Raw genomic sequence first — 12,195 nt, 5'->3', positions numbered from 1 at the left:
AAAAAAAAAAAAAAAAAAAAAAAAAAAATCATTACCAAGCCGGGCGCGGTGGCTCACGCCTGTAATCCCAGCATTTTGGGAGGCCAAGGCGGGCGGATCATCTGAGGTCAGGAGTTCGAGACCAGCCTGACCAACATAGAGAAACCACGTCTCTACTAAAAATACAAAATTAGCCAGGTGTGGTGGCTAACTGTAATCCCAGTTACTCGGGAGGCTGAGGCAGGAGAATTGCTTGAACCCAGGAGGTGGAGGTTGTGGTGAGCCAAGGCTGTGCCATTGCACTCCAGCCTGGGCAACAAGAGCAAAACTCCGTCTCAAAAAAAAAAAAAAAAAAAAAAAAATTACCAAAACTATTCTGCTGTATTACTCCATAGGATGATGTAATGTAAATTACTTCAATAAAAAACATCAAATCTCACATTTTAAAATACCTGAAAATTAGTTTCTTTCCATCCAGGTTTCTTGGCTAGCATCCTCACTAATGCCTGGCATGGCATTTCAGCTCGGTCCATTAGCTCAACAGCCTTGAAGTAAAATAAGAGAATAAAAGAGTTTAAGGGTTAGATTAGTTCCAAAGGAAGAGTAAATACCAAAGTCAAGTAAGTGGTTACCTCTGAAGAAAGGAGTGGAATAGAACTGAGGAGAGTTATTGAGGGAGCTTATATAGCTTCCGCTATTATGCTTTATTTCTTTGTGTTTTTATGTCTATAATGCTTTATTTCTTAAGCTAGATGCTTGGTATATGGCTGTTAAATTAGTATCACTGAATCTTTATCTCACATTTCAGGAATTCACAAATAGTTTGCTCCATGTAAAATAATAGTTTTCATTTGCCTAGTGTGTGGCAGAAACTGCTTATATGTATTTTCTCTTCCTTGATTTTCCTAAAAACAGCAAAGCAGAATAGATTCAAAGTTCTAAAATACTGAATATCAAAGATGCATAAACTCAGATTTAAACCCAACAGGCAGCAGACGCAGGACTGGAAGGCTTCTGCCATAAGTGACAGTGCTCTTGCAGTGTTTCTCCTTACCCTTCCTCATTAGAATCACCCAGTATATGCCGAAATGAACTGCCATGCTCCTTTACAACACAAGTTTTTGAGAAGTTTTCATACCAATGGATAATGTCCATTCTACCAAGGAATCATGATGATAAACGGGGCAAAAAGTACTGGATGAGGGGTGCTTTAAGTAGAGACCTATTTGCCTAGGAAGTTTATGAGCAAGTACCATAGTTAAAAAATTAATCTAAGCTTGGCCGGGCCAGGCGCAGTGGCTCATGCCTGTAATCCCAGCACTTTGGGAGGCTGAGGCGGGCGGATCACGAGGTCAGGAGATCGAGACCATCCTGGCTAACACGGTGAAACCCCGTCTCTACTAAAAAATACAAAAAAATTAGCTGGGCATGGTGGTGGGCGCCTGTAGTCCCAGCTACTCAGGAGGCTGAGGCAGGAGAATGGTGTGAACCCAGGAGGTGGAGCTTGCAGTGAGCCGAGATCACACTACTGCACTCCAGCATGGGTGACAGAGCAAGACTCCGTATCAAAAAAAAAAAAAAATTAATCTAAGCCTTATAATTCAGAGTAAGAATCTAATTTTCTTAAGTATTAAGTCATGAGCTTATAGAGGCCATAGAATACTGATGTTTAAAGATAGCAAACACTACACAGCTACAAGAAATAAAAAGTCCCACCTCATCTTTAATGCCAGGAAATGTGTTCACCGGTTATAAAACAGCAATTAGGACAAATCCTTCATTCATCAATTTCACTGCTTCCATATAATCTAATTTTCTTTCACACTCAATTCATCCCTATGCACTACCTTCTGGAACTCTTCCATACAAGCCAGCCTTTCTTTCCAGTTACTGCTGTCAAGAAGCTGTATACAGGTAGGGGGAAGAACAGCTGAAGCTTTTTCTTCACATACTTCTATCTGTAAGGTACAAAAACATATTAGAATTAGGAATTGCTGAAGGGAACAGATGACAAGAACGTAAACATACTCCAGCCAAAACTAAAAGAATACTCCCATAGGTATGCTATAGTTTCTGAGGCTTCTATTATACTTTGATAAAGGAGATTGTCCAAGGCAGTTTCAATAAGCTTATTCAAAAATATCAATTAACTGTATGTTGTAGAACCCAGCAAAGAACTCCAATCTTCTCATAGGTCTCACTCTGCAGGGTTCATGATTTTCAGGCTCAGTGTTAATACTGACCGAGAGCTCAGGCTCCACTATTTCTTTAGTCTCCAGTCCTTTCTTGTTCTTGGTTCCAGTATTCCCTGGGCCTCCTGGTGCAGCTGGTTTCCCCTTTTTCGATGGCCCACCAGCCTAAAAACAATTAAAAAAAATAAAAATTAAACCACCTAAGGATTTAAAATAGTGGAGTTTTTAATTTATTTTTTTGAGACGGTGTCTCATTTTGTTGTCGAGCCTGGAACGCAGTTGCACAAGCTCGGCTCACTACAGGTTCAACCTCCTGGGCTCAAGGGATCTTCCTTCCCACCTCAGCCTACTGTGTAGCTGGGACCACAGGCGTGTGCTACCATGCCTGGCTAATTTAAAAAACTTTTTTTTGTAGAGACAGGATTTTGCCATGTTGCCCAGGCTGGTCTCGAATTCCTGGCTGCAAGTGATCCTCCTGTCTTGGCCTCCCAAAGTGCTGGGATTACAAGCATGGATCGCTGCACCCGGCCTAAAACAGTGGTTTTTAAACTTTTATTGAGTCACACACTCCCTTAAAAATTTGATTAAAATGAGGGATTACCCTAAAATAAACATTTTTTGTAACTACAAAATTTAGCAGTTTCAAGGTCAGACAGAACCCCCGAAGACCACCCACGGGGTATCTGTAGACCCCATATTAAAAACTTGAGATAAATGAAACAGAAGTGATAGCCTGAAATTAAACTACATTTACAAATTAATTTGAGAATGACATCCTGATACCTTTTTTTTTTTTACATTTATTGGGTTTTTTTTTTGTTTGTTTTCTGAGACAGGGTCTTGCTCTGTCATCCAGGCTGGAGTGCAGTGGCCTGATCACGGCTCACTGTAGCCTTGACTTCCTGGGCTTAAGCGAGCCTCCCATCTCAAGCAGCCCTCCCATCTCAGCTTCCCAAGTAGCTGAGCACAGTAGTTCACACCTGTAATCCCAGCACTCTGGGAGGCTATGAGCCCAGGAGTTTGAGACCAGCCTGGGCAGTACGGCAAAACCCCATTTCCACAAAAAGTACAAAAAAATTAGCCTCATGTGTTGGTGTATGCCTATAGTCTCAGCTACTTGGGAGGCTAAGGTGGGAGGGCTGCTTGAGCCCAGGAGGTTGAGGCTGCAGTGAGCCATGATCATGTCACTATACTCTGGCTTGGGTGGCAGAGTAAGACCCTGTCTCAAAATAAATTCATTCCACTCCAGTTTTCAAAAGTCCCAAGATACAAAAGCAGAATATGTACGGGGGAAAAAGTCACAAGAAAGTAGTATATCACAATGTACACCACAAATGATAACTGTATTATGGCAACACACATCACCATTCACATTGTTCTTTCTAACTATTTTGGATATTTGTTATGAAATGCCCCAAACCTAAAAAGAAAAGATAAAATGAAAGAGGACCAAATTAGTCTTCAACATCCAGACCTGTTCTGAAACTAATGTTATCTTGAATATATTCCAATATTTTAAGTTGTAGTTAGCAAAACTAAGGATACTAGTTTTTAACTAAATGGAAACCTGTAATACTTACCATGTCATATCGATTGTATGGTTTTGCTGGTTCACAGTAATAACCCCATAAAGGGATTTGCATTCTAACCCTAAAAATGGAAAATTCTATACTCTTTGATTAACTAGGATACCTCCTTCTGGATCTTTCTCTGTAATAGCATTCTCCATATGGAGAGATACTTCAAATAACAAATCTCCTACTATTCTTTTTGTTGCTGTTGTTAACAGACATCAATTTTTATTTATTAATTGACAGATTTATCGAGGCTGGGCATGGTGGCTCATGCCTGTAATTCCAGCACTTTGGGAGTCTGAGGCAGGCAGATAATTTGAGGTCAGGAGTTTGAGACCAGGCTGGACAACATGGTGAAACCTCGTCTCTACTAAAAATACAAAAATTAGCCAGGCGTGGTGGCAGGTGCCTGTAATCCTAGCTACTCAGGAGGCTGAGGCAGGAGAATCACTTGAACCAGGGAGGCAGTGAGATGAAATCATGCCACTGCACTCCAGCTTGGGGGATAAAAGGAGAATCTGTCTCGAAAAAAAACAAAAAACAAACAAACCAAAAAGACAGAATTATCATTCTACATGATAGCTGGCTCAGTGGCTCACGTGCTGATATTGTCCTACTTATCTTTTCAGAATGGGAATAGAAAGAGGTTACTCCCAGCATTTTAATTTTTAAGATAATTCCTCATAATAAGAGAAGGTCAGCCAGCATGAACATGGAAGGGTTTAAAGAGGTAAGAAGCAAGTGGGTTACTGCAAGAAAATCCGGACACATCTTTTAAGGTTTTGGGTCCAGGTAATTGTCCAGAGAAACAGGAACTAGTGAGAAAGGAGAAAATAGCTGCCGATTTCCTGTTCTAGAATGCCAAGGAGACAGCATAATGTGAAAGAAAGTAGAGTCTATAACTAGAGGTACTTAAGGTAAATCCCAGCTCTGCCACTCTATGCATTCCACAAACAGATACCGGGTTCCTACTATATGCCAGAAACTATTCTATGCATGGAGGATCAAGCAGTGACAAGATTTCTATCCTTTAAAAGCTTACAATATGGTGTGGGGAAACAGTAAACAAACAATCAAATGAACAATAAAAATATCAGAGCATGTGTAGGACACAAACTCACTGAGTCTTAGTTTCGTTTTTTGGAAAAACAAGGATAATGAATACCTACCTCAAAAGTTGTTACAGTGATTAGATGACATTATAAAGGCAAAGTGCTTCATAAAATGATGCTCACTAAATATCAGTTCTCTTCCCCTAACTCCATGCTGAGTGGTTCAAGATGGGGCTGGCGTAGGGAAGGAGAGTTAAACTTTTTGCATCTGCAGCAGATAACTCTCACTCTTAAGAGAGTCCACAGGACACATGTTCATTAAAAGAATGCCATAATTACCACTGGGCATTTGCCCCACTTCTACACTATACAAAGGTGAAAAGACCTGGACTGGCATGGAGACTCAGTGATGTGATCCATCGGCATTATCAGTAACATGACCAATTGGTATTATTAGTTATTAATGTTAAGTGTGTTGCCACATTTTATTTCATTATTTAATGATACTTTCTGATCCTTTAAAATATACTCCTCCTGGCTGGGTGCAGTGGCTCATGCCTGTAATCCTAGCACTTTGGGGGGCTGAGGGAGGCGGATCAACTGAGGTCAGGAGTTCGAGACCAGCTTGGCCAACACAGCAAAACCCCATCTCTACTAAAAATAGAAAAAATTAGCTGGGCATGTGGCAGGTGCCTGTAAACCCAGCTACTTGGGAGGCTGAGAATCGCTTGAACCCAGGGGGTGGAGGTTGCAGTAAGCTGAGATTGTGCCACTGCACTCCAGCCTGGGTGACAGAGCAAGACTCCACCTCAGAAAAAAAAAAAAATACTCCTCCTCTTGCATATGCAGTAAAATGATTTTTGACAAGGTTACCAAGACTGTTTAATGGGGAAAGGACAGTCTATTCAACAAAATGGTGCTGGGAAAACTGAATATCCACATGCAAAAAGAAGGAAGTTGGACACCATATATAAAGTCAAAATAAAGACATAAATGTAAGACCTAAAACTATAAAATCTTTAGAACAAAATAGAGGGCAAAAGCATCATAAGCCTGGGTGCACCGGCTCAGGTTTGTGATCCCAGGAATTTGGGAGGCCGAGACGGGACGATTCATTGAGCCTAGGAGTTTGAGACCTGCCTGGGCAACACAGTGAAACCTGTCTCTACAAAAAAAAAAAAAATAAAAAATCAGCTGTGTGTGGTGGCACGTGCTTGTGGTCCCAGCTACTCGAAAGGCTGAGGTGGGAGGATTGCTTGAGCCTGGGAGGTATGCTGTGATTGTGCCATTGCACTCCAGCCTGGGGAACAGAGTGAGACCTTGTCTCAAAACAACCCAATTCAAAAATGGGCAAAGAACTTGAGTAGATATTTTTTCAAAGAACTACCGATTGCCAACTGCACATGAAAAGATGCTCAAGGCCAGGCTCGGTGGCTCATGCCTGTAACCTCAGCACTTTGGGAGGCTAACGCAGGAGGATCACTTGAGGCCAGGAGTTCAAGACTAGTTTGGGCAACACAGCGAGGCCCTCTATAAAAAATTTTTAAAAATCAGCTGGGTATGGTGGCAAGTCCCTGTCGTCCTAGCTACTTGGGAGGCTGAGTGAGGAGGATCACTTGAGCCTGGGAGTTCCAGGTTGCAGTGAGCTATAATCCCACCACTGCCCTCCGGCTTGGACAACAGAGCAAGAACTTGTCTCTAAAAAATGTAGAAAATAAAAACAAAGAAGTCAAATTCATAGAAACAGAAAGAAGGGGATGGAAGAAGCTGAGAACGGGAGGATAGTTAATTGATTAATAGAGTTTCAGTGTTAAAACATGAAAAGCATTATGGCAATGGATTGTGGTGATGTTGCACAACATTATAAACATACTTAATATTAATGAACTGCACATTAAAAAGAGTTAAGACAGGGCCAGGCACGGTGGCTCGCCCCTGTAATCTCAGCACTTTGGCAGGCCAAGGCGGGTGGATCACCTGAGGTCAGGAGTTCAAGACCAACCTGGCCAACATGGCAAAACCCCTTCTCTACTAAAAATACAAAAATTAGCCTGCCATGGTGGCGCGTGCCTGTAATCCCAGCTACTGGGGGGCTAAGGCAGGAGGATCACTTGAACCTAGGAGGCGGAGGTTGCAGTGCGCCAAGATCGCATCACTGCACTCCAGCCTGGGCAACAGAGCGAGACTCCATCTCAAGAAAAAAAAAAAAAAAAAAAAAAAGTTAAGATAGTAAATTTTATGTTAAATTGACAAAACACACTTCTGTGCCTTCATAACCATTTTTATCTCTATTCAAGCTCCAAACAGCTGAATTTATTGCTGGAATATCCGATCTTCATTAACAGATTTTCTGCTGTATTTTTAATGTAGCCAATGAATTCATTTCTCAAACAAAATAATTTCAGAGGAACAACCATGAACCCGAGACTCAGACCCTCCCTTACTAGCTTCTATTTTTAAATAATCTATGAACCTTGGCAGCAGGTGCCTTTTTTAGAGGTCCTGGTTTGGGTGTGGAAATGTCCTTTGTGTCCTTATCTCCTGCAGCCCCTGAAGCAGCAGTCCTTCCAGGGAGAGGTTTGCATTCCTTCTTATCAGCAGCTAGTCCAGCTTTCTTACCATGTATCAGTTCTACCTTTTCTGAACATTCTTTGATCTGGAGAATGAAAGTGAGATGAACATCATTAAGCCCAACTTTGAAACACAATCACTACGTTATTACATTTCTAAACCACAACTACACATAAGAATTCAGAGAAATGGCCAGGCGAGGTGGCTCACGCCTATAATCCCAGCACTTTGGGAGGCCAAGATGGGTGGATCACTTGAGGTCAGAGGTTTGAGACCAGCCTGGCCAACATGGTCTCTACTAAAAATACAAAAAGTTTAGCCGGGTGTGGTGGCAGGCGCCTGTAATCCCAGCTACTTGGGAGGCTGAGGCTCGAGAATCGTTTGAACTCAGGAGGCAGAGGTTGCAGTAAGCTGAGATTGTGCCACTGCACTCCAGCCTGGGTGACAGAGTGAGACCCATTGCCAAAAAAAAAAAAAAAATTCGGAGAAAACATTTCTTTTTTTTTTTTTTTTTTTTTTTTTTTTTTTTTTTTTTTCTGAGACAGAGTCTTGCTCTGTCGCCCAGGCTAGAGTGCAGAGGCGCGATCTCAGCTCACTGCAAGCTCCGCCTCCCGGGTTCACGCCATTCTCCTGCCTCAGCCTCCCGAGTAGCTGGGACTACAGGCGCCCGCCACCACGCCCGGCTAATTTTTTTGTATTTTTAGTAGAGACGGGGTTTCACCGTGTTAGCCAGGATGGTCTCGATCTCCTGACCTCGTGATCCGCCCGCCTCGGCCTCCCAAAGTGCTGGGATTACAGGCTTGAGCCACCGTGCCCGGCCTAACATTTCCCTTTCAACAAAGATAAATTATCCACACTTTTTTGGCAGTAGATAGGCATATGTAAGATATTAATCTTACATTTTATTTCTTTACAAATTAGAATTGTAATAAACTTAAAATGACCACATTGTTTATGGAAGACATTCACATATAAGAAGGTAATTTTCTGGACCTTAGAAATAAATTTATCTCACAGAACTGTTTTCACCTTCTCTACAGATTGGTCACTCAGCCTTTTTTGGTTATAATTTGAAAGATATTTCTACAGTTATCACCATCATAGCCTGGAATGAAACTTAAATTCTCAAAAGCTAAGTTTTCAAACTCTAGGTCTGAACTATCAGTGGAGGATGAAATAAATTTCCGGAGGTGATATCGGCATTTTTTTCTTGATAAAACAACAGACAAAATTGAAGACAAAAAGTACCAGACAGCATCCTCCAAAACTTATTTCAATTATGCATTTCTTTCCTACTATAAATGGCAATTTTAAAAAAATCAATAACTCCTCAGCAAAAGAATACCAGTACAAAGCCATGATGCAAAGAGACAGGACTGTCGTCCAATTTCAGTTCAATCCATTACTAACCTACCTTATCAAGCTTGAGTTTGTCCACATCAGCTAAGAATGGGTTTACTGCTTTCTCACCAACCACCTTCAAAGCAGTACCCAATGCTTCAAATGCGGCATCTCTGACTTCAGGAGCAGAATCATTGATGTGCTATAGTCCAGAAGTAAGCAAAATGATATTAATGCAAGGTATTTTAGGCATTAATCATTTTAATTCAGACTGATGGTTGCTAGATAAAGAATTTGCTTTTTACAATTTACTGAAGCTAAGTATAGCTTTCCTTGTGCCAACTGACAGTTACTCTTTCAAAAATTCTTTTTGGGCCAGGCACGGTGGTTCATGCCTGTAATCCCAGCACTTTGGGAGGCCAAGTTCGAGACCAGTCTGGCAAACATGGTGAAACCCCATCTCTACTAAAATACAAAAACTAGCCGGCATGGTGGCATGCGCCTATAATTCCAGCTACTCAGGAGGCTGAGGCAGGAGAATTGCTTGAGCCTAGGAGGCGGAGGCTGCAGTGAGCCAAGATTGTGTCACTGCACTCCAGCCTGGGCAAAAGAGCTAAACTCCATCTCAAGCAAAACAAACAAACAAAAAAAACCAAAAAATTATTTCTGGGTTAAGGAAACCCTTGGTAATCCATTTAGCAAATAAGTGCTTCCTTTTCCTCTTACCCTCTATCTAAAATGACTCACTCCCAAATGATCTTCAAATACTCCACATTTGATGCCTATGCTTGGCCAGATCCAGCTGAACACCAGTATATGGGACAAGTAAGAAACAAAATGTTTAACAGTTAATGGAATCATAACACTAACTTGTGCTTTCTTTCAAGAAGAGGAACACAGTTAGGAGAATTTGGATTCAGTTTCCAAGCTGCAAAGGGTCTGCTCCTCAAAAGATCATAACCTCTATAGTCTGAAAGTCAAGTAGTCACTGTACATAATTAGCAGGAAAAGAATCTTGCCTAGGTATAAAATATTCCCCCTTTTTCAAAGAGAGTCTGTACCTTAAGTAGTGCAGCACAAAAGGGCTTTAGCAAGCTCTTTGGCAGGGTAGAAGCAGTGCAGTGGCGGAAACTTCTTGCAATAAAAAGAGATGTCTGCTGCTTGATGGTTGGATTTTTATTATCCATTACTGCTAAAACATCCTCACTGATGTTCTGTAGTGTGGTCTTTAGAAAGAAAATGTGGTTAATGAGCTTTTTTCAATTGTAAAGAACAATCAAAATATCATATTGACAAACTCTACTTCAGATAAAACTACAAACTCATGCTGTCAACTTACAGTAAGGAAGATTGCATCAATTGCCTCCTGCAGGGCTTGTACCACTTGAGGTTTCTTCTCTTTGAATTTCTCCAAGATGGTTGGCACAACCTGTAAAAGTAAATGGCTAGAACGTTATTCAGCAACAAAGAGGGATGATATATTGATATATCCTAGAACTTGGCTGAACCTTAAAAATAGTATGCTAAGTTAAAAAAAAGCCAGTCACAGGCTGGGCACAGTGACTCATGACTGTAATCCCAGCACTTTGGGAGGCTGAGGCAGGTGGGTTGCTTGAGGCAAGGAGTTCAAGACCAGCCTGGGCAACAGAGTGAGATCTTGTCTCTACTAAAACAAACAAACAAAATTAGCCAGGTGTGGTGGTATGTGCCTATGATCCCAGCTACCTGGGAGGCTGAAGTGGGAGGATCACTTGAACCCAGGAGGTCAAAGCTGCAGTGAGCTGTGATTGCATCACTGTATTGTAGCCTGGGCAACACAGCAAGACCCTTCCAAAAAAAAAAAAAAAAGCAGTCACAAAGACCATGTACTGTATGACTCCATTTACATGAAATGTTAAATCCACAGAGACAAAAAAGTAGATTAGTGGTTGCTAGAGTCAACGGCAGGGAGCAGCATGGGAAGAGACTGTTAATGGGCAAGGGGTTTCTTTTTGGGCTGATGAAAATGTTCTGGAATTAGATAGTGCTGATGGTTACATAACATTGTGAATATTCTAAAATCACTTTAAGAGGGTAAATTTTATAGTATGCAAGTTTTATCTCAGTAAAACTTACTTTCTAAAAAACCACCTTGTCTCCACCAAAACAAACCAATAAAGCAAACATTTAAGTGGAATAAAAAGTCATTTCCTTTCTTGAAGGACATCGAATCTTATGCCAGAACAATGAAGAATTCTCATTCTCTCCCACTATGGCAGTGCTTCTCAACCTATTTGCTGCCTCTGCACCTTACAGGGTCTCGCTCTGTCACCCACGTGGGAGTGCAGTGGGATGAACATGGCTCACTGAAGCCTTGGCCTCCTGGGCTCAAGTAATCCACTCATCTCAGCCTCCGAGTAGGTAGGCCTCAGGTATATGTCACCATATATACCTCAGGTATATGTCAGGTATATGTCCCGAGTAGGTAGGCCTCAGGTATATGTCACACCTGCTATTTTTTTTAAATTCTTAATTTCTTGACCACTTCCCTGTAAATATAATTTTTTATTTTATTTTTTGTCGAGACAGGGGTTTCTCCATGTTGCCCACGCTGGGAAAGAAAATTTCTAAGGTCCAAAGGACACAGCAAAGCTCAATGGCATCCAAAAAAAGGAAATAATTGTTTTCAAGATTTCACAAAGTGGCTATAGACTACTTGGTATAGTCCAAGGACTATGGTTCCCATGGAAAAATAAAAGACTTTTTAATACTAGTTATAAACTTGAAAATCAAGATATTTTAATGTCTCTAAAGCTAACATTCACTTTTTTTTTTTTTTTTTGAGACGGAGTCTCGCTCTGTCGCCCAGGCTGGAGTGCAGTGGCGCAATCTCGGCTCACTGCAAGCTCCGCCTCCCGGGTTCACGCCATTCTCCTGCCTCAGCCTCTCCGAGTAGCTGGGACTACAGGCGCCCGCCACCACGCCCGGCTAATTTTTTTTGTATTTTTAGTAGAGACGGGGTTTCACCATGGTCTCGATCTCCTGAACTCGTGATCCGCCCACCTCGGCCTCCCAAAGTGCTGGGATTACAAGCGTGAGCCACCGCGCCCGGCCCTAACATTCACTTTTATAAATGTTGCCAAAAAGACAGTTTGTAAACATTTAAAGAAATAAAGCCAAGTCACTAACATGCTTGATACTAAACACCGTATATAATATTATAGTATTAAGGCGGGGGAGACCCCAAACTACAGAGCAATAGAGACATTCTTTAACCAGGACAACAAAGTGAAACAAAGCCAGAATCAGAACTCAAACTGGAAAGCCAGGTAATTATCCAACCATAATTTGGTAAATTAAAATGAATTTTAGGCCGGGTGTGGTGGCTCAAGCCTGTAATCCCAGCACTCTGGGAGGCTGAGGCAGGCAGATGGCTTGAGCTCAGGATTTCGAGACCAGCCTGGGCAAGATGGCAAAACCCCATCTCTACCAAAAATACAAAAAGAA

At 41.6% G+C, this 12,195-nt stretch overlaps 1 protein-coding gene across 3 annotated transcripts in view; it reads right to left on the bottom strand.

The window, feature by feature from the left end:
- Window positions 1-12,195, bottom strand: part of CKAP5 (cytoskeleton associated protein 5) — a 107,815-nt gene that overhangs the window by 47,973 nt on the left and 47,647 nt on the right. For all 3 annotated transcript variants that reach the window (XM_055281683.2, XM_063640826.1, XM_063640827.1), the window contains 7 exons: window positions 10,049-10,138; window positions 9,771-9,935; window positions 8,783-8,911; window positions 7,271-7,453; window positions 2,223-2,336; window positions 1,827-1,937; window positions 432-524 (listed from right to left, as the gene is read on the bottom strand). In XM_055281683.2, coding sequence (XP_055137658.1) covers window positions 432-524; window positions 1,827-1,937; window positions 2,223-2,336; window positions 7,271-7,453; window positions 8,783-8,911; window positions 9,771-9,935; window positions 10,049-10,138 — 885 coding nt within the window. The remainder of the gene's footprint in view (window positions 1-431; window positions 525-1,826; window positions 1,938-2,222; window positions 2,337-7,270; window positions 7,454-8,782; window positions 8,912-9,770; window positions 9,936-10,048; window positions 10,139-12,195) is intronic.

Source organism: Symphalangus syndactylus, chromosome 6 (genome assembly GCF_028878055.3).
Source record: "Symphalangus syndactylus isolate Jambi chromosome 6, NHGRI_mSymSyn1-v2.1_pri, whole genome shotgun sequence".
NCBI lineage: Eukaryota > Metazoa > Chordata > Mammalia > Primates > Hylobatidae > Symphalangus > Symphalangus syndactylus.
The sequence above is the reverse complement of the archived record's forward strand: the minus strand, read 5'-3'. Positions and strand labels throughout refer to the sequence as shown.